The sequence below is a fragment of the Pan paniscus genome, chromosome 19 (genome assembly GCF_029289425.2).
Source record: "Pan paniscus chromosome 19, NHGRI_mPanPan1-v2.0_pri, whole genome shotgun sequence".
NCBI classification, from domain to species: domain Eukaryota; kingdom Metazoa; phylum Chordata; class Mammalia; order Primates; family Hominidae; genus Pan; species Pan paniscus.
The window spans coordinates 93,435,147-93,457,188 of NC_073268.2; the positions used below are offsets into that span (position 1 = coordinate 93,435,147).

Consider the following 22,042-nt stretch of genomic DNA (forward strand, 5'->3'; position numbering starts at 1 on the left):
GCTGCCCTCGGCACTCAGGTGGGAGGTGGGGGAGAGGGCTGTTGGTGCCAGCACAGGTCATGGCATGAGACAGGCTCCCGCAGCCAGGCGGGGTGCACCGCAGCACTGGAGGGGCCCTGCTGCGCACGAGATCCAGGCTCTCCCAGGAGACCTGGAGGGCTGGGAGGGACCAGGGTGGTGAAATAACCCAGGTGGGAGAGAGGCATTGTTGGAGAGGCAGAGGGGGCTGCAGGTTTGTAGCAGCGAGCTTTAAACCCTGGGCCTCCACCAGAAGACCTCAGAAAGGGCTGCTTTGCTTTTTTTCTAAACTACAAAAGAAACCCTTGGCCGCCTGGGCCCCTTGGGGTCGGGTGGGGGAGGAGAGCCTTCATTCGCACCTTTGCAGGCCCAGGACTGTGCAGAGGGAGGAGGGTGGAGGCAAAGGCGAGGGAGGAGGGTGGAAGCAAAGGCGGGGTCCCTCCCTAGTCCCCCTGCCCTGCCTGGTTGCTGCTCTCAGACCCCTACTCCTGACCCGGAAACATGGAATCTTGGGACAGCTGGGGTAGGGGGCACAGAAAGGAGACCCTGGTGAGGGAGGAACTTTCTCCAGCCCTGGCTGTGGCCACAGCAAGGCCAGGCTGGGAGGACCTCACTCAAATATTTACATCTCTCCTAATATTTAAATGATGAAGCAGGCTCCTGCACACAGCTGCCCTGGAGCCAGCTGTCGCCTGCCCTACCCTCCCTCTCTCCCTCCCTCTTTCTTTCCCTCCCTCTTTCTCTCCCTCCCTCCTTCTCTCCCTCCCTCCTTCCCTCCCTCTTGCATTCTTTGTCTCTGACCCAAGTCCAGGCCCTTCCAGCTGTTCTCTCCTTACCCACAGGCACCTCCTGTGACTGAGCTTCTCCTTGTTATTTTTCATAACCATTTCCTTTAATTGAGCACCTCCTAGGTGCCAGGCCCTGGGCTGGTACTTTGTATACAAGGTGTCTTTTAATCCCCACGAGAGCCCAACAAGGTAGATTGGGCTGCCGAGGCTCCAGCGCTGGAAGGCCGGCCCGGGTCCTCCCAGTCCGCACCTGCATCCATCCATCACTCCCCGCTGTGGAGACCTGTTCCCTGGCCCCTGGCTGAGCACGATGGAAATCTCTGTCTACTAGTCCTTGGAGAGTGGGGATGGCTGGGGGTCCTGACCCTGGGGTCTGACGGGGGCTGCCTCTGCCCCACTTCAGCCTGGCTGCTCTTCCACTCAATGACTGAGTTTGCAAAACCGGAATAACAGTGCTACCTGGCTGGTACTTTGGGTGGCTGGGAGCCGTGGGAGAGGGTGCAGGGAGGGGCTGAGCGAGGTGTCAGCATCGTGGGGATCTCCGAGGGTAGACTTCCCAGGCCCAGGGCGGAGTGTGGAGGCAGAGGGCGTGATGGCCCAGTGTGCCGGCTCACATCTGGCCTTGCCCTTGCCCACACGGCAATGTGGGGGAGTCATCAGCCTCTCAGTGCCTCAGTTTCCCATCTGTGCAATGGGGACAAGAGTAAATCACTGTCTTCAGGTATGGTAAGCACTCATACACATTGACTATTGCAGAATGAACACAGTGAGCCCTTCTTAGGCTTCTACTATATGCCAGGCAGGGTGCCAGGCCCTAGTGGAGAGGGGACAATGATGGGCAAGCTGGCTCCTGCCCTCAAGGGCTGTCGAGCAGGGAGGAAGGTGCCGGCTGCCCTGACTGTGACCCAGAGTAGGGTGATTCGCAAAGAGGCTGGCGGGAGGCTGGCTGGGGGCTGGCTGGGGGCTGCTCCCTCTCCTGCCTGTGTTCCGTGGCAGGGTATTAAACTGGCTTTTTTCATGGATTTCCGAGGCCCTGACTGTGGGACCTCGGGCAGGTTTGGGGACCTTGTGACTTTGTTCCCGCTTGTCATTCAGGCCTTTGTCCTCAGCAGTGCCCAGCACACGGCGACTTCTGCATGTCCTTCAGTGTGTGACTGACCCTGAAGCTGAGACTTGGCAGCTGAGGCTGGACATCGTCCTTGGATAACTCCCGGGGAGGTGGGGGCAGGGTGGGGCTGTGAGCTGGCAACTTCGAGTCCCCAGCAGCCTCCGAATGGAGGCTTTCCTCTTATAGGATTCTTGGGGAGGAAGGAGGGGATGGGGGAGATGAGGCTTGTGAGTCTTCAGGAGGGCAGAGGTTCACACCTGCAGCGCCCCAGAAACACTCCGGGGTGCCCAGGCTTACCCAGCCCTCCTGAGCCAGAACCACCAAGAGTTGGGGACCAGCAGTCCATTTTTTAGCAAGATCCAGAAATGATTCTCCTGAACAGTCCGAGCCAAGAATGACATATCTGGAATCAGAACATCAGAACTACAGAGGAATCGAGAGAACGGGCCCAAATGTGTAGGGACCTCAGCCACATGGCGCCCCATGGAGGAAAGCACCCAACATCATCACTGTATGAACCTGTTTAAACACACACACACACACACACACACACACACACACACACACACACACTCCCCAGTAAAGAGTGGAAAGACATTTGTCAGAATATTGATGGAAGTTACCTGGGTTGTGGGTTTATAGATTTTTTCCCTTTGTTTTTGTGCATTTTGCAAATTTTCGGCTTTGTGCCTAAATTCCTTTTACAGTCAGGAACAAAGCAATAGATGTTATTTTTAAAAGTTCATGGGCTCGTGCCCGTAATCCCAACACTCTGGGAGGCTGAGGCAGGAGGATTCCTTAAGCCCAGGAGTTTGAGACCAGCCTGGGCAACATAGGGAGACCCCCACCTTTTTTTTTTTTTTTTTTTTGACAGAGTTTCACTGTGTCCCAGGCTGAAGTGGTGGTGGCATGTTCTTGGTTCACTGCAACCTCTGCCTCCCAGGTTCAAGTGATTCTCATGCCTCAGCCTCCTGAGTAGCTGGATTACAGACACTCGTATTTGTAGGATTTGAGAATCCTACAAGAGGAAAGCCTCCATTCCGAGGCTGCTGGGGACTCGGAGTTGCCAGCTCACATATTTTTTAGTAGAGACAGGGTTACACCATGTTGACCAGGCTGGTCTCAAACTCCTGGCCTCAAGTGATCCATCCATCTCGGCCTCCCAAGGTTCCAGGATTACAGGCCTGAGCCACTGCGCCTGGCCATGGGAGACCCCCTCTCAAAACAAGACTAAAAACAAAAATAAATAAAAGTTTACTGTCAAAAAGAAAAACACATCACCCAACCTAATCTCCCCCTAGGATTGAGAGATGAGGAAGCAGAGGCCGGAAAGTGTCACATTCCCTGGTCGCTGGCAGTCAGGGGACCTGAAGCCTGGGCTGGTTCTCTCGTGCTCCAGGCCTGGGGTGTCAGGTGGAGCCCCTGCCTTGCCCAAAGGTCTAGGTGCCTCTGCCAGCACTGCCTGCTTCTGCATTTTTGGCCACAAGGAATGTGGGCCAAAGACAGGGTCCTTGACCTCTGCCCAGGAGGGCGAAGCGGGCTGGTCCTCCTTGTCCCTGCTCCGAGGCCCCTGCGGCTGTGCCTTTGGAAATTGCTGGCTTGAGCTAGTGTGCGGAGCTGGGACAGACCTCACTGTGGCCCTCGTGGGGTCATTCCATGTCCGGGCTGGAAGGGATCTTTCGGTGCAGCCCTTCCTGTTCCTCATCAGGAAACTGAGACCAGAGAGGTCATCCGCCTGGCCCGGGGTGGGGTGTAGATGGCGCTTGTGACTCCTGCATGCCACGTGCAGACAGTCCCTCAGCTGTGGGCTTCCCATGCAAGCAGCCATGCTGGGGATAACTTGGCTGAAACCTGCGATTTAATGAAGAGAAGAATGACTCCTCCTGCAGCCCTGTGCCCCACAGGCTCCCTCCTGCCCCCACCCCTCCTGCAGAGGGGCCTCATGCTGGTGGGTGGGTCCCTGTTGCTGCAATGGGCCCGGGCAGTTTCTGGGCAGTGGAGGCTTGGCTGTCTTCCTGCCCAATGTCCCCTGTAGCCCACGCTGTCCGGGAAGGGCGGGGAAGCACTCAGCCACTGGGGACTTCACAAGATGGGTATCTGGGAGATGCTGATTGGCAGGCCTGGCTCCCGTGGCCCACAGGCAGGTCAGAGGTCACAGTGCTGAGCTGGGCTGAGTTGGCAGCTCAGGGCAGTGGGGGTGGGGGTACCTTGCTCAGCCGTGGGCCTCTCTGGCACAAGGGTTTGGAGTTTACTGTAAACAACTCCTTCAGTTTTTCCTTCTCTCATAGGCCACCAGCAGAATTGAGGGGCCCTCTGTTGATGAGGTGTGGCCTGGGAGGGGCTAGTTGTCTGTCCACCTGATCCTTGCGGACAGGTGACCACAGGCTTCCTGCCCCAGGGGGCTGGGGGAAAGATTGGGGAGGCCTCTCTGGCTTCCCCACTTGGAAGGAAAATACAGGCATAGGGGAGACACTTTACAGGGACACATTTCAGCCGGTACCCTCTGGCTGTGCTGGGGGCACAGTGCCTGCCCTGCCCGCAAGAGGGGTCAGTTCTCTCCAGGATTTAACTTCAGCCTTCAGTGCAGGGCAGATGAGCACTCAGAGGCCCAGAGGACTCATATCACGAGAGAGAAGCTGTGACCGCACGGGCACTGAAGGTTAAACAGAAGAGCGGGACACACGGGTGACCTGAAAGTCCCAGGGTCAGTGTGGTTAGCCCCAGATAGCTGGGGAGCTTTGGGTACCAGGCTTAGCAGGGGAGGAGGGCCCCCGTGACAGTTTGCTGGGGCTGCTGCAACAAAGCCCCACGAACTTTGGGGGCTGAAGATGGTTCTAGAGGCCAGAAGTCCAAAATCAAGGTGTCGACCAGGCTGATCCTTTGGGGCCTCTGCGGGAGGCTCCGGCCCAGGCCTCTCTCCCAGCTTCTGGTGGCTCCTGGGTGCTCCTGGGCATGTAGATGCGTCACGCCACTCCCTGCTCCGTCTTCACATGGCCTTTTCTCTGTGTCTCTGTGTCTTGTAAGGATGCTTGTCATTGCATTTAGAGCCCACCCTAAATCCAGGATACTCTCCTCTTGAGATCCTTTATTGCATCTGCAAAGACCCTATTCCAACTCCTGTCACATTCACAGGTCCGAGGGCTAGGGCTCTGGCATGTCTTTTGGGGGTCACTATTCAGTCCACTGCAGCAGCTATTAGGGGAAGCAGAATGTTCTAGGCTTGGGGTGAGCAGAGGGAACGCTGCTGGGTGGGGAGCAGGAGACCAGGCTTGGAGACACCGTGGATCTCCTCTGTCTGATGAGGGCGTGATGAGGTTCTCATCTCGGGTCCTCTGAATGGCGGCTGCCTCTGAGGAGACCCTTTCCCCTGGACCTGCCCCTCTAGAAACCTCCACTTAGGTCCAGGTCCCAAGGTGGATGGTAAGAGGCAGCTGTCTCTGCCATACTTGATGGGTAAGTGTGTGAACAGGGCTGGGAGCAGGACACTTGTCACTTCTGTGGACAGATTCCAGAGGCTCATGAATCTGCTGCTGGGGAAGGTGCCTGATCTAGCCTGACCCTCCACCCCCCGCCTCCCCCTTCCCGCCCCCCTTCACCAGCCCTGTTCCCAGAGCTTCACTTCCCCAAAGGCAGGCGCCATTTCCTGGACTTCTCAGCAGCTACCCTCTACCCCAGACCCCTCTCTTGTAGGCCCCTCTGGTCTCAGTGCCTACACCTCCCTGGGCTTCTGCCCCTCTACCGTGAGGCTTCTGGGCAGAAGTGTGGGGCCCCCTCGCTGTGTCTGGCTCTCGGGGTATACCAGGGGTCCTCCCAGGGGCCCGCCCTGCCTGCTAGGTTTCCGGGGAGCTTTTCAAGTTCTTAGTTGGGCTTGATGGAGTTTCCCAATGCGTTGTCTCAGAGCAGGAGGGGCCCCGGCTGAGTCCGAGAGTCCCCTCAGTCACACCCTGGGCTGTTTGGAGCAGCCAGGCAGCCCGTCTTCTGGAGGTGCTGCCTCTCTCCGGTTACCCCTTCTGGAATCTTCTGCGTCCAGTTGCAGCCTCTCCTACACAGCACACCCACCACCCCCTTTTACCTGTGACTCTTCTTTGTCAACCTCTTCATGTCTTTGAGAATGGAGACCAGGTCCCCCTCACCCTGGAGTTCAGCAGAACCTAAACCAGGCAGATCCGTGTAGGTTCACGTGGGGGCTCTGTGGCCACTGTGGCTCTGCCGTCACCTCCAGCCCAGCTTGGCGCGCTTTGGATCATGTCATTCAGTGCCGGTCCTCCAAACCTCTCCCCTGGCTCTGCAGGCCTGGGAAGCAGCTGGCTCCTGGGTGCAGCTATGACCGGAGCCTGAACTCTGCTCCCTGGGGTCACCGTCCCCTGTAATTAGGCTGCAGCTCATATTGGCTCGGGCAGAGGCCATCGGCTGCCCGCCTTGGGGCCACAACACAGAGAGCCCCGTGATTAATGGAGGCTCCACCTGGGCCAAGTGGCCCCTGGTGTTAGGCCCTTTTTTTTTTTTTTTTGCATTTTTTATGTGCTTGTAACATTTCCCCTAATCGACAATGAGACGAGGAGGGAGGGAGGGGTGGCTTCTCTGCCCAGGCAGATCAGGAATGGTCACCGCCTGTGTGTGCAGTGACAGGTCTGGGAACAGACAAGGGAGAACTTGTCCGGGAGGCTGGACCCTCACACCGATGCTGCCTGTGCCTGGCAGCTCCGTCCCGGGCCTCAGAACAGACACTGACCAACACGCTCCTCAGGGTCTCCAGTTCCGGGTCCTGGTCCCCGGCAGAGCTTCCCATCCATGGGAAGGAGCACAGAGCAGCCTTGCTGGCTCCTCGCGGGGAGCTGGGATGCATTTCTAAGAGCAGCATGCGTGAAGCCCGGGGTCTGGGCAAAGGAGTGTTTGGGGAAGAGTCTGCTGCTGTTGGAGGGTCGGAAGTAGAGGGGAAGGAGGGGCACGCGGTAGGCTGAGGAGGTGGCTGGCGACCCTGTGGTGGGGACGAGGGGCTATGAGCAGACCAGGAGCCAGCATCACGTTTCTCTGTCTCCAGAATCGAGGACGGAGAGCTGCCAGAGAGGCCCTGGCGGGGTGTCTGGGGCCACCTAAAGGACGTGGGTGGATTAAAGCTGAGGAAAGCCTCATTTTGGGGGACTCCATACTTAACCTTTGAGGCCCTCAGAGCTGCAGCCTGTGGTTTTTTGAAGTCAATCACCTCCCAGGGCCTCGCTCCTGCCTTCAGCGACAGCCATTTATCAGGGAGTCTTTGACCCAAGGAGACCTGAAAGGTCATCTGGTCCCTCTCCTACCCCCAGGCAGGCCACACCTAGACCCTCCCACACAGATCCGTCCTCACCCTTCTGCTGCCTTCCACCAGGGACGGAGGGTGGGCGGCCCTCTCACCCAGGCCCTGGCGGCCCCACCCCAGCCAGGAAATTCTTCCTCTTTATCTGCCTCACATCTCTTCCCCTGCCGCTTCCGCCCATTTCCCCTCAATCTGCTCCTAGTGGAGCAGCCAGCAGCTGGTTTAGAACCCGGGGGTGGGGGGTGGGGGGAGCGCTAGACCAGTGCAGCACATCTGAGAGTGTGCCAGAGGTGCTCCCATTCCCATAACTGATTTAGTAAAGAAAAGAGGAAGTCCAGCAACTTAGCGCCACTTTAAAGTCTGCCTGGAATGACCCTGTGGCTGCCGGAACCAGGGGCACGCGGTAGATGGCGGGAGCAGGCACAGAGAGGCCTTCGTCCCGGATCAGTCGCTGTTGCCCTCTTGGAGGCTGGGCTGCCTTTCAAGAAGAGGACCCAAGGCCCTGTGAGCAGTGGCCTCCTCTGGAGCCTTTTCTGTGGTCCTGATTCTGCTCTGCGTACAGAGAGATGGCTTGAAGCAGAAGCTGCTAAGTGGCTGTCCCAGGCAGGTGCCCGTAGTCCCAGCCACTCGGGAGGCGGAGGCAGGAGAATGGCATGAACCCGGGAGGCGGAGCTTGCAGTGAGCAGAGATCGCACCACTGCACCGCAGCCTGGGCGACAGAGCAAGACTCCGTCTCAAAAAAAAAAAAAAAAAAAGAGTAGAGAAATCTTTCCCAGAAGGCCTGCAGCCACCTCCCCTTCATGTTTCAGAGGTAAAAAAAAATTGCACATTTCCCTTCCTTTTTTTTTTTTTTTGAGACGGAGTCTTGCTCTGTTGCCCAGGCTGGAGTGCAGTGGCGCCATCTCGGCTCGCTGCAAGCTCCACCTCCCGGGTTCACGCCATTCTCCTGCCTCAGCCTCCCGAGTAGCTGGGACTACAGGCGCCTGCCACCACGCCCGGCTAATTTTTTGTATTTTTAGTAGAGACGGGGTTTCACTGTGTTAGCCAGGATGGTCTCGATCTCCTGACCTCGTGATCTGCCCGCCTCGGCCTCCCAAAGTGCTGGGATTACAGGCGTGAGCCACCGCGCCCGGCCGCACGTTTCTGTTCTTGAACAGGTGGCTCCCTGACCCTGGGTGTGGTTACTCCAAGACCTTTCTCTGGTGGGGCACGATTCTGGCCCCAGGTAGGGCGACCGTATAACTTACTGTCCATTGGGGGACACTTGTTAGTGAAAGGGACCCTTGAATGACTACGGTGGGACAACAGATGTGAGCTGGGGTTGTCCCAGGAAGGCTGGATGTATGGGCCTCTTGAGCCAGAGGAGACAACAGCAGAAAGCTCTGCGGCTGATGGAACCGAGCAGGAGAAGGGCCGGCGGAGGCTGGGGCAACAATGCACTTGCCCACTGTGAAGGGCCTGTGTGAGCTGATGGCTGATGAGAGGGCAGTGTGGCGAGGCTGCCTCCTGCCAGGCTAGACCAGCTCCAGGACACCCATATCTCCTTTTCAGAACCGGTGACTCAGTGGCTAGAAGGGGCTTCAGAATTGACGGGACACTGAGGGAGTCGAACGGAATGGCTGGAGTGGCCACAGCAGGCTCTAGGCCTCCTCCCCTTTCTTTTCTGTGTTCTGTTCCTGGGGTCTATATCCTGGGGTTGCTGTAACAGAGTGCCACAACCTGGGGGCTTACAAACATAGCTTCCGGCGGCTCCTGGAGATTCCTGGCGTTCCTTGGCCTGCAGACGCATCACCACCATCTCTGATCTCTGGCCCCCGTCTCCACGTGGCTTTCTCCCCCTGTCTGTGTGTCTTTCTCCTTTTCTGTCTTTTATAAAGATGCTCACCATTGGATTTAGGGCCCACTAAATTCAGAATGATCTCACCTTGAGATCCTTACCTTAATTACATCTGCAAAGATCCGTATTCCAAATGTGATCATGTTCGCAGGTTCCAGGAGTTAGGACTTAAGACATATCGTTTTGGGGGACCCTGTTGAACCCACTACATTTAATAAACCCAGAGTTGGTGCCAGTGTCCCCTGCGGACACCATAGCAGATTCTGGAGGTTCCTTGTAAAGGAATCCGTAGGACTTCTTTTCCCTTCTGGAGGGATGAGACTGTAGCTGGGCTGGGGAAAGCTGCTGGTTCAAGCTGGGGCTGGTTCAGCTGGTGCTGGCTTGCCAGGTTGTTAGAGAGCTTTATCCAGGGAGAAATTAACATCACAAAGTTGGGGGATAAGAGAAGGTTTGGAATCCCAAGGGCTGCCTGTTGAGGTCAGCTGCCCACCCCTTTGTGTTCCATCTTACGGGGACCCAGGCCTGCCAGTGCTCCGTTTCTGGAAGGAATGCTGTGGGCCGCTGTGCCCCATAGGCAGGGTGGAGTGTCCCCTTGCAGCCAGCGAGCTGCCCTTCCTGTAGCGTGCAGAGGGAAGGAGGAGGCTTGTTTATTTCTCTTGGCCTCAGCCGAAAATCCAACCACAGGCTCTGGCACTAGGCAGACCTGCTCATTCTCACATCATCATTGCAGAGTGAGCCAGGCCTCCTGGGTGGGGCTGTGATGAGCAGGAAGGACCCCCGGAGTGCCTGGGACTTCTCGGGCCCAGGGTTGCCAGAGGCAGAGAGAAAGAAGCCTCCTCCTAACACTTGAGCAAAGATAGTCATCAGAATCCATCAGATGGGGCAGGGTGGCCTCACGGTCACCCTGAGTGGCCTCCTGTGGCTCTTCCCTGGGTGCCGACCCCCGTTTTCAGGGATACTATTGACGCTCCCTGCACCTCCATCCAGGGGTTAGTGGCAATGGTTCTTTTCCTCCTTGTCCAGAGGTACTGTGGATGATGACCCGAAGTCCCAGACCTCAGTAATTGGGCCACGTGTGCAGATAAGCCTGGGCAGTCAGTAACCCTTGGCCACCAAGCTGGCCTCCTGCGGACTGGGCCGGCACTGGAGGCGGGTCTTAGCTGCTAGTACTGTGGCCCAGCCAGGCCTGGCCTTGGGAAGGCAGAGGGGGAGGGGACTGGGAAAGGGATTGAGCTGGGGGTGGGGTGGCACCCTGGTTCTTCCCTCCCAGACCTTTGGCAGGTTTGAACTATCTGGCTGCGGCTCTCTAAGGAGGGAGCGCCTCCTCCGCCTTGATGTGGACTGTGCCTTCTGTTCACGTTGTCCCTGTCCCTAAACAAATGTGGCTCTCTGTGGGGAGCCTGGGGGCCGCCCTCCACTGACACTGCTGTTTCCTGGCTTCCCTTCGCAGGCTCCGCTCAGCTTCACTGCACCTATTTTTAAGCCCTTCCTTTTGGACTGTTTTGCTTCCTGAGAACACACGCCTCCCCATCACCCCAACTGTGTCCTCCTCCCTATCCGGAGCCTGCTCCACCTGCCCCAGGAGCCACCTCCCTCCTCCACCAAGCAGCCCAGGCCAGGGGTGGGGCTAATTTGTGTCCCTCCAGAAGCAGGTCCTGAGACAGGGATTTCAGTGGGAGGGGACACCGGGGGATGCCTGAGTGTGGGAATGGGCCAGGCAGGGAATCCAGCCAATAAAGGGTGCCTCATCAGCTCATTGTGACCACAGGTGGCTGCCCAGCCCCCATACCGGGCAGCATGGGGAGACTGCAGACCGTGCCGCCAGCCTTGTCCCACCTGGGGTTGGGGAAGGGAGCTGGGGTTTTTATACTTCAGTTCTTGGCCAAGGACTGCACTGTTCACTCCTTCCAGCCTTCCGAGGGCTTGGGCACTAGGAAAGGCTCTGGGTGGAGACACGGAAATAGGCCATGTGAAGTCAGTGGGTGTGATTGGTAGCAGTAAGGCCAGGACAGCCTTGGCCACCAGCAAGGTGACCACACATTTCAGCATGCACAGCCCCCACAGACGCGCACCCAGGAGATGGTAATTACACCAGCAACAGTCATCCCTGCTGCGTGCCATGCCTGCACCCGGGGAATCTTATTTTTTATTTATTTATTTATTTTTATTTGAGATGGAGTTGCGCTCTTGTTGCCCAGGATAGAGTGCAATGGCACAATCTCGGCTCACCACAACCTCCGCCTCCTGGGTTCAAGCTATTCTCCTGCCTCAGCCTCCTGAGTTGCTGGGATTACAGGCATGCACCACCACGCCTGACTATTTTTGTATTTTTAGTAGAGATGGGGTTTCTCCATTTTGGTCAGGCTGGTCTCGAACTCCTGACCTCAGGTGATCCGCCCACCTCAGCCTCCCAAAGTGTTAGGATTACAGGCATGAGCCACTGCGCCCGGCCTCAGGGGCACCTTATTACCCCATCACCTCCTACAGCAGGTGACACTGAGGACACTGAGGCTCAGGGTAGACTGTGGTTATGTCACTCTCCTGTTTGGTTCTCCTGCTCTCAGCCCTGAAATAAAGAGCACAGTCCCTGTGCAGGCCCATACGTCCTGTCTCCAGCTCTGGAGCAGTCCTTAAGCTCCTCGAAGGCACACCAGGCCTTTGGCCCTCGTCCCCCAAGTCCTGGATAAATAGGAGGTGAAGGAGCCTTTGCAACTGGACCCCGCTCTGCCAGCGCCAAGGCCCTGCCTGACTCCCCACCCCACCCTACACAGATCAGGGACCTGTGCCAAGGTCCAGTGTCACAGGAGAGTGAAGACAAGGAGGTGCCCATGGCGTACATGCTGCTGGACTCGCTCTGTAGATCCTAAGGGTTATGGGGAGTTATCTGCCAGGTGAGGTTTTCCCGTGGCTTTTTCCTGCAGGCTCAGGGTAGCGTACAGGGAGGTGCCTCCCTACTCCCTGGCACCATCTGTCCGGGTTCCCTGAGCCCTGACCCTGGCTCCCAGATAGCCAGTGTTTCTTCAGGGACAGAACCTGCTTTGCTGCTGCTCAGAGGAGACCCAGTTTGACCAGGGGTAGCGTTCCTGGAACCTGAGCCTGGAATTCCACCCTGCCCCGGGCAGAGGCCACGTTGCTCCCTCCTACGAGAGCTGAGCTACGCATAAGATTGTTCTGACCTTGGGCTCTAGCATTTCTTTGCATAACATTTGTCCCAGGCTGGAGCAGGGCTCTGTGGCTCGCTTGGTGTTCCCTCCCCAGACTGAGGCCTGATATGTGCACCAGGAAGTGCTTGATCTGGTTTCAGGAGCTGGGAGCGGTTTGCCAGGCAGCCTGTGGTCAGAGCAGGGGCCTTAACAATGGTCCCTTGTGCGGCACATTCCTCTCTAAACAGGCCCAGGTCCAGGCTGCTCCTGCTTCGACCCCCCCATGGGCCTGGAGGGGAAAGTTTGCATCTGGAGGGTGGCCCACTGTGGCCTCTTTTTGTGTTGCAGCTGAGACCGTAGGTGCTTGAGAATAGGAGAAGCCCTGTGCCCATCCTGGGCTGTGAGATGTTTTTCCAGAGGTGGGGATGGGGATGGGCCGGCATGCAGTTACCCACACCCTCCAGCTTGTTGGCATCAAGGTCTGTGTGTGTGTGTTTTTTTTTTTTTTTTTAAATTTTGTTTTTCCAACATGGAGTCTTGCCATTTGCCCGGGCTGGTCTCGGACTCCTGGCTCAAGCGATCCTCTAGCCTCGGGTTCCCAAAGTGCTGGGATTATAGGTGTGAGCCACCACGCCCAGCCAGTACCAAGGTGTGTTTTTTAAGAGCAATATCGGCCGGGTGCGGTGGCTCGCGCCTGTAATCCCAGCACTTTGGGAGGCCGAGGCGGGTGGATCACGAGGTCACGAGATCGAGACCATCCTGGCTAACGCGGTGAAACTGCGTCTCTACTAAAAATACAAAAAAATTAGCCGGACGTGGTGGCCAGGCACCTGTAGTCCCAGCTACTTGGGAGGCTGAGGCAGGAGAATGGCGTGAACCTGGGAGGCGGAGCTTGCGGTGAGCTGAGATTGCACCACTGTACTCCAGTCTGGGCGACAGAGCGAGACTGTCTCAAAAAAAAAAAAAAAAAAAAAAAAAAAAAAAAAACAATATCGATGGTTTTATTCCCTGAACATGCTAAGTGATCCCCAAGTAGTATAAGCATCTCAGAAGGCAGGAAATTGTAATGAACAACACCCACCACCATTCATTCCATCCAGAGATCGTTATTTTCTGCCCGGGTGTGAGCGTGTGTGTGCATGCAAACTGCACATGTGTGTATGAAATGGAATTAGGATCTTTGTATACATCTTGTATCCTGCTATTTTTACTTAATATTCTCGGCATTTCTCATCTTCAAAAATGTGATTTTAATGATGGTGCAGGCCTTTGACATATGGGTTTAGAAAATCTGCGGAAACCCGGACTGTTTCCAGGGTTTGTCAGTTTAATGCTGATGCAAATGTCCTCATACATAAATCTTTCTGTACTTCTGATTATTTCCTTGGGATAAATTCCCAGAAGTGGGCCAAAGCACATGAACGGTCTTCAGGCTTTTGGAGCAAGTTGAGATCGGTGGGGATTGGAGAAGGGACCCAGGGAGGCTTTTGGGAGCTTGCGAGGTTGGAGTCTGGCTTTAGGGGACTTGAATTCACAGATGAAGGAGATGGCTGGCAAAGGTGGGAACCTCCTGCTCTATGGGTGGGGGGGTGACACTGCTTTACCTTCCAGTGACAGCATGGGGATCCTCCCAACATGACCTGGCTCTGCATCTTTCTGACACTGTGCACGGTCCACAGTTGTGATGCTCAGCTGGGAGCCTCTTCTGTGTCCTTCAGTTGCATTAACTCCTTGCAGACAGAGGAGGAAGCTGTCCGGTGCTCCTCCCTGCTGCGTGGGTCCTTTGAATCTGCCCAGTTGGGCCTGTGGATCTGTGCAGTCACGTACGGGGGTCTAAAATCTGCAAAATGACAAGCTCACGAACACTCTCGCTTCTGTGGGTGAATGTGGATACCCCTTGGCTGCGTCTCCCTCCACAGGGAAGATGGAGACGTATAAAGTGACAAGGACCTGCCCCTGGGCAGGTTATGCCGGTTCCACTGTGAGGGTGGTGGCAGGGGGCTTCCCAGGAGGTCTGCACATTGGGAAGAGAGGGGCAACTGTGTGTGACTGCAGGACCCAGGGCGTAGTTTTAGGACTCTGATGGGGGAGGAGATGCTGGGGAACCCTGTTCTGCCAGCCTGGTGACAGACATCTCCTAATGTTTCCCGGCTGGGTACAACTCACAGTGTCCTCCGTGGGGAGGCAATTGCCCATGAGGCATTCCTGGCAGGGATGATCTTGTTTCATTGCCAAATATCCCAGCAATGAAACAAGAATCTAGAGTGATGTGATTCCTCCGATGACTTCTCCAACCATCTGGGGTTTTTGTGCGACTCCAAGAAGGGGGAAGGAGGCAGCTCTCGCTCCTCTGGGCTCCTGATGTGGCAGCTCTGGAGTGGCCACGTGTCCGTTGGCCCACAGTGGGCCATTTGTCAAGTGTGGTTGTGGTGGGATTGGGGCTGGGCTGGAGAGTGGGTGACGACACCAGCGAGCCTCACCCTGGGCCACTGTGCAGCCAGGGGTTTCATCTTCCCAGGGGTCTCGTTGTGAGTGTCCTGGGGCTGCTGGAACAAATTACTGGAAACAAAGTGGCCCAACAAAGATTGATTTGCTCATGGCTCTGGAGGCCACAAGTTTGAAATCAAGGTATTGGCAGGACCACACTCCCTCCGACAGCTCGAGGGGAGGACCCTTCCTTGCCTCCTCCAGCTTGCGTTGGCCCAGGCGCTCCTTGGCTCCGGCAGCATCTCTGCAGTCTCTGCTCTGTCATCACGTAGCCCTCTCCACCGTGTCTCTTTGTGTCCCAAGTCCCCTTCTGCCTTTCTCCTATAAGGACACCGAGCACTGGATTTAGAGCCCATCCCAAATCCAGGATAGTCTCATCCCGGGATCCCTAATCACATCTGCAAAGACCCTTTTTCCAAATAAGGTCACATTCGTGGGTTCTTGGGGTTAGGTATTAGACATGTCTTTTTGGGGGTCACTAGTCAACCCTCTACAGAACCTCAGACAAAAGTGAATCTTCACGGGCTAAAATGGGGGTGAAGGTCTAGTGCGTCCCTCCTCCTTGGGAGCTCCCTCAGGGCTTGTGCCTATCCTGTGATCCTGTGATCCAGCCTTTTTTTTGAGATGAAGTCTTGCTTTGTCGCCCAGGCTGGAGTACTGTGGCACGATCTGGGCTCACTGCAACCTCTGCCTCCCGAATTTAAGTGATTCTTCTGCCTCAGCCTTCCAAGTAGCTGGGATTACAGGCGCCCACCCCCATGCCTGGCTAAATTTTTGTGTTTTTAGTAGAGACAGGGTTTTACCATGTTGGCCAGGCTGGTCTCGAACTCCTGACCTCAGGTGATCTGCCTGCCTTGGGCCTGCCTTGGCCTCCCAAAGTGCTGGGATTACAGGCATGAGCCACCACGCCTGGCATTTAGTAGGTTTTGGTTGTCTTTTTTTTTTTTTTTTTTTTTTGAGACAGAGTCTCACTCTGTCATCCAGGCTGGAGTGTAGTGGTGTGATCATCGCTCACTGCAGCCTTGATCTGCTGGCCTCAAGTGATCCTCTCACCTCAGCCTCTTGAGTAGCTGGGATTACAGGCATATGCCACCACCCCTGGCCAATTTTTGTATTGTTTAGTGGAGTCAGGGCTTTGCCATGTTGCCCAGGTTTGTCTTGAACTCCTGGGCTCAAGCGATCTGTCCACCTTGGCTTCCCAAAGTGTTGGGGTTACAGGCGTGAGCCACCACGCCTGGCTTAGTAGGTTTTCTAGAAGCGCCTGAGGCCTGGTGAAGGCATGGTGTCATGGAGTAGAGAACATTCAACTCTGTTCCCGGGGAGCCCGAACACACCCCCGTAGCCAATCTCAACAGTCATGACGTGGCCAGGATGACATGGGGAGGGGGTGGTGTGGACTGTGTGGGAGGCCAGCTCCCCGGGAAGGGGGCTGGAGTGGGCTTGGCTTTGAGGAGGATTCCCAAGAGGAGGAGGAGGCGGTGGCATGCTCGTTTGGGGGGATGGCATGAGCCAGGGTGGGCACCTCTTCATTTAGGTATCACCTTCTTGACATTCCAGCCGGGACATGGTTTCCTTGGGGAAGATGGACACCCCCAGAGTGGGGCATCTCCTGGGGAAGATGGACACCTCCAGAATGGGGCGCCTCCTGTTCTCACTGTTCTCATAGCACACAGTTGTATTCTCTTGCAGTTGTGGAGGCTGTGAGATCTCCTGGCTGTTATCTAGAACAAACTCGCCTTTGAGCAGCGCCGTCCTGATGGTGGGGTGGCCCCTGCGGGTGGAACAGCCCCTGCTGTCTCAGAGCTTACTGAGAGCTAGTGGGCATGGGAGTGGTGCTGGACCGAAACACCCAGAGGGATCATAGAGCCGGGCAGTAAGCACAGAGGCCAGCTAGTGGGGAGGGAGGGACCCATCCATGAAAAGACACCAAGCATTGAAAGAGAGGAGAGGACGGTTGGGGACCGGCACACATGTGCATTTTGCGCAGATGGCCAAGGTGGTGAGGCGCCAGCCACGCAGACAACTGGAGGAAGGAGGAGAGCTCTAGGGGAGGGGCCAGCTCCGGTTCTAGAATGATCCACTTGTGCACGTGGGCCTGGCTGGAATAAATCATTGCATCCGCACCGTAGACTCAATCGTAAGCTCACACCAGGGCAGCCTCTGCTTTGGTGCAGTGTCTTCGATCATGAGTTGGCCATGGTGGGGGTGACTCCAAGGGGACTCCCCAAGGAGGGGGTTCACCGGATCTCCCAGGGAAGGTCATTTGTTTTCTTGGGTTGGACCTGGGACAAGGCCTTCTCCTGTCTAGTTTCTGTTCTCCAACTTGGCCACACAGAAGGATGCTGAGGACACCTGGAAGCCGGCCCCTGCTCTACAGCACCCATAGGACAGAGGCACACCATGTGGGGACAGTTTGGACAGTGCTCAGGAGGCAGGGGGCAGATCAGAGGACCGCGGGAGGCCCTGGGAACCGCACGAGGACCCAGGCATTGAGCTCTGCACTTTCTGGCATCAGCCCGATGTACAGTCTGGCTCTGTGTCTACCCCGTGCTTCACTTTCCCCATCTGTACGGGGGGTAATAATATTCTTTACAGCCCAGGTTTAAGCGGGTGTAGATGTGATGAGCTTGGTAAGCCCATCTCATTACATTCAGTTCTGGGCATTGAACCCTGGACTTTCTGGCTGGTAGAAGTGGACATTCAACCTTTCCTTGGGGCCCTGGGGCTTCTGCAGAATCAGAACACAGCCAGCAGTTTGCATGCAGGGTGCAGAGGGACAGAGGGACACCATGTCGGGAGCCCACACCTGGCACACCCCTGACTCTGGGGCTCAGTATCCTGCTGCCCTGCGGCCACATGATCAGCTAGAGGTCATGGCTGGACCCATAGGCGAATACAGCCTGTGGATTTGATTTTGTTTGGCCTTGCGGTGTTTTATTTTAGTTTTAGTTTTAGTTTTTGGAGACAGAGTCTCGCTCTGTCAGTCAGGCTGAGTGCAGTGACACGATCCCAGCTCTGCAACCTCTGCCTCCCGGGTTCAAGCGATTCTCCTGCCTCAGCCTCCTGAGTAGCTGGGACTATAGGCGAGTGTCACCATGCCCAGCTAATTTTTTATTTTTAGTAAAGATGGGGTTTCACCACGTCAGCCAGGCTGCTCGGTGTTTTAAAAAGGGCTTGTTTTGCTTTGTGCCAGCATTTAAAGATCAGGAGATATCATATAAAGATCCAGATTTCTACTCTCTTGAGAAGTGAACAGCTCTGGCCACGCCGGGCCCATATCCTCTAGGGCAGTGACGGAGCTGAGACAGGGCCTGTGACAACTGAGAGTTCTCTGGAGTCCACGCGGCTCCTTGCCCAGCTTCTGGTGGAGGTTGAGCTTAGTGACCCAGGATTTCGTCTGTGTCCACCAAGAAGGAGAGGTGCCTGTGGCTTAGAGAGGTCGCCCATAGGAGTGCCTTGCCCAGGAAGCTGGCAGCTGAGGCGGCCAGGATTAGGGGGTTGGGCTTCCTCTTCCCCTCCCCAGTGCCTGAGTGCATTTGGAGGAAGAGAGACGGGTGAGGGGAAGGCACTGAAATTGGTCCTGGAGAGCTATTATTGGGGGCTGGGGACCAGCTGTCATCCCTTTTCCTGTGGGCAGGGGAGGCAGTGGTGGGATCCCATGAGACCCGGACTCTGTGTCCTGGTGAGGCAGGGAGCGGCTGGGGAGACACTGTGGGTCTCCACAGGGGTGTGCTGTGGGTCTGGCCTGGGGAAGGAGCTGGTGAATGTGCCTGCCATGTGGGTCCCTCCCTGCTCTGGCCCTGATAACCAGGAGCGGCTGGCTCTCATTTGGAGTGCGGTTGTGGGGACTGTGGAGGTGGCAGCTTCCCAGGTACCATCCCCACTGCCTCCGAGGGAGCAGACCCTGGTGGAGAGGCAGGATGGCTGCAGGGCGGGAGCTGGTGGTTGGCATCACTGCACGGGCTTGTAGTAGTGGATGGGAAGATGCAGGAGAGGCTGATGACTGAGAAAGTTGGTTCCTGTGGACTAAGCTTGGGGAGCCGGAAAACCAAGTGGTTAGAACCTTGGGCTCTGGTATCAGCCTGATGTACAGTCTGGCTCTGTGTCTACCCTGTGCCCCACTTTCCCCATCTGTACTGGGGGTACTGGTATTCTTTACATCCCAGGGTTAAGCGGCTGCAGATGTGATGAGCTCGGTAAGCCCAGCGCCTCGCCGGCACTGAAAGCTCCAGTGTCCGCCCTTGGTGTCATTGATGGGGTTTTGTTCCCGCTGCGGTTCTGATTGGTTACAGTTGCGGTCACTTATTATTGGAGGCATGTCCCCCGCTGCAGCTGATGGTAGAGGTGTGCTTGCTGGTGGTGTCCCAGTGTGTGCCTTGGCTGGAGGTGAGGAGGTATAAAAACAGCCGCGACAAGAAGGAAATCAAGGCCGGGCACGGTGGCTCACGCCTGTAATCCCAGCACTTTGGGAGGCCGAGGCGGGTGGATCGCTTGAGGTCAGGAGTCCGAGACCAGACTGACCAACATGGTGAAACCCCATCTCTACTAAAAATACAAAAATTAGCCAGGCATGGTGGCCCATGCCTATAATCCCAGCTACTGGGGAGGCTGAGGTAGGAGAATCGCTTGAACCCGGGAGGTGCCGCTGCACTCCAGCCAGGGCAACAGAGCAAGACTCCATCTCAAAAAAAAAAAAAAAAGGAAATAAAAGTCTTCTCTGGAACTAGAACGTTCCTACGTAGACGTAGCTGGAGGGGGAGGCTGTGTGGTTTGCGCCGTGGCCATGGCAAGACACAATGGGCAGCATCTTCCCACTCCAGCCTGCATCTCTGCCCCAGAACTCATGATGGTTCTCCTAGGATGGGGCTGTCCCTTCCGCTTGCTGAGACATGAAGGACGGGAAGAGACCCCCGGCCCTCACCGCAGCATCGCCTGCCTTCCTCTGCTGCTCCTTAGCAGGAAGCATGCCGGAGTGTTCCCTAGCCATCTATTCACCAATTGCATCCCCTCTCTTTATTTTTCAGCCTTGAAAAGATCTTTTGAGGTCGAGGAGGTCGAGACACCCAACTCCACCCCACCCCGGAGGGTCCAGACTCCCCTACTCCGAGCCACTGTGGCCAGCTCCACCCAGAAATTCCAGGACCTGGGTGTGAAGAACTCAGAGCCCTCGGCCCGCCATGTGGACTCCCTAAGCCAGCGCTCCCCCAAGGCGTCCCTGCGGAGGGTGGAGCTCTCGGGCCCCAAGGCGGCCGAGCCCGTGTCCCGGCGCACTGAGCTGTCCATTGACATCTCGTCCAAGCAGGTGGAGAACGCCGGGGCCATCGGCCCGTCCCGGTTCGGGCTCAAGAGGGCCGAGGTGTTGGGCCACAAGACGCCAGAACCGGCCCCTCGGAGGACGGAGATCACCATCGTCAAACCCCAGGAGTCAGCCCACCGGAGGATGGAGCCCCCTGCCTCCAAGGTCCCCGAGGTGCCCACTGCCCCTGCCACCGACGCAGCCCCCAAGAGGGTGGAGATCCAGATGCCCAAGCCTGCTGAGGCGCCCACCGCCCCCAGCCCAGCCCAGACCTTGGAGAATTCAGAGCCTGCCCCTGTGTCTCAGCTGCAGAGCAGGCTGGAGCCCAAGCCCCAGCCCCCTGTGGCTGAGGCTACACCCCGGAGCCAGGAGGGTGAGTCGCAGAGCGCTAGGTCTTGGATGCTGTGGTAATGGGGGGCCTGGTTGCTGGCTTTGCCACAGAATCTTGGAGGAAGAAGCTGGATATGGGTGGAGGGTGCTACCCTGGAGACCCAGAAAGACTGGAATGCATGGGGGTGGGGGTCTGCAAGCTCAGGAGAGGTGGCTCTCTCTGTCTGATGGGAACATGCCAAGATGCCCCAAGCGGGACTTGAATGAGAGTTTGGAAAGATTTTCTGGGTTTCAAGGAGCCTCCTTTATGGGTCACCGTGGGCCTTGCTAGGACCTCTGTCTGCTGTGTGTCCCTGGAGGGCCTGGGAGGCTTGGAGAATGAGGAGCCAACGCAGGAACCAGGGCAGGCTCATGCAGGGGTGTAGGACAGGGTGGAGTTGAGACCCCTAGAAGGGCTGTCACATTCTGGTGGCTCCTGCTTGAGGAATTGCAGGCTGCCTGGATATGCCCAGCAGAGGCCGAGGGCTTGGGGAAGGGAGGAGGGACGTATGCCTCCTGAGGCTTGCATTGGAGCCCATGGTCTGGTCCTCCTCCCCCAGGAGGGATGGTTGTGGCAGAGGGAGGGGAACATGAGGAGCACCTTAGACTGCAGGACAAAATTCTCAGGGCACTGGGAAGGGGTGCCTGGACCAGGGGGCTGTGTGATAGCTGCACACGGTTTTATTTGGGGGTGCCCTTCTGGCGAGAGGAGAGAGGCCATGGGCCTCCAGCAGTGTCCTGGGAGGGCTCAAGCCCACAGCCGTGCTGACGTGGAGCTTACAGGCAGGGGATTGGTGCCAGTCCTGTGGGACACAGGGCCTGTTCGGAAATGCCAGGCTGTGGGACATGGTTGGGTCCCTTCTCAGAAGCGTGCCCCCTGGCCCCAGCAGGGATCGTGGCTCCATGGGGCTATATTAAGGTGTCAGCTGGGTTAGAAGCCCCTCAAGAGCCAGGTCTGATTCTGGGCACAGGATCAGAACTCAGTAATGCTCAGTAAGCCTTCTTTAGGTTGGACAAACAGCACAGTCTGGGTTTTTGATTTAGCTGCTGCTTCTTATTTCTAACCGTGGTGAAATACACAACATACAATGTGCAATTTTAGCCACTTTGCAGTGTACGTTTCAGCGGCATTCAGTACATTCACGGTGTTGCGCAGCTGCCACCGCTGTCCATCTCCGGTACCCTTTTCATCCTCCCAAACTGAGCTCCGTCCCCGTTAGACCAAGCTCCCCATGCCCCTCCCCCAGCTGCTGGCAGCCACCATTCTATTTTCTGTCTTTATTATGAATTTATGTGACCACTCTAGGAACCTTGTGTGAGTGGAAAAATACAATAACTGCCCATTTTGTGTCTGGCTCATTTCACTCAGCATGACGTCCTAAAGGTTCATCCGTCGTGCTGTAGCATGGGGCAGAATTTCCTTCCTTTCAGAGGCTGAATAATATTCTGTTGTGCGATGCACTTGTGTTGTGTAGCTATTCCTCCATCGGTGGACCCTTGGGTTGCTTCCACATCTCTCTAAGTCCCGCTTTCCATCTTCTTTGACTTTTCTTTGACTTTTTTGAGACAGGGTCTTGCTCTGTCCTCCAGGCTGGCGTGCAGTGGTGTGATCACTGCTTACTGCAACCTCTGCCCCCTGGGCTCAAGTGATCCCCCAACCTCAGCCTCCCAAGTACCTAGGACCACAGGTTGCGCGCCACCAT

At 56.5% G+C, this 22,042-nt stretch overlaps 1 protein-coding gene across 3 annotated transcripts in view; it reads left to right on the forward strand.

Annotated features, from left to right (window-relative positions):
- The window catches only part of SEPTIN9 (septin 9), a 220,269-nt gene that overhangs the window by 101,656 nt on the left and 96,571 nt on the right, over positions 1–22,042 (forward strand). For all 3 annotated transcript variants that reach the window (XM_003818283.5, XM_003818285.5, XM_003818284.4), the window contains one exon: positions 19,699–20,343. In XM_003818283.5, coding sequence (XP_003818331.1) covers positions 19,699–20,343 — 645 coding nt within the window. The remainder of the gene's footprint in view (positions 1–19,698; positions 20,344–22,042) is intronic.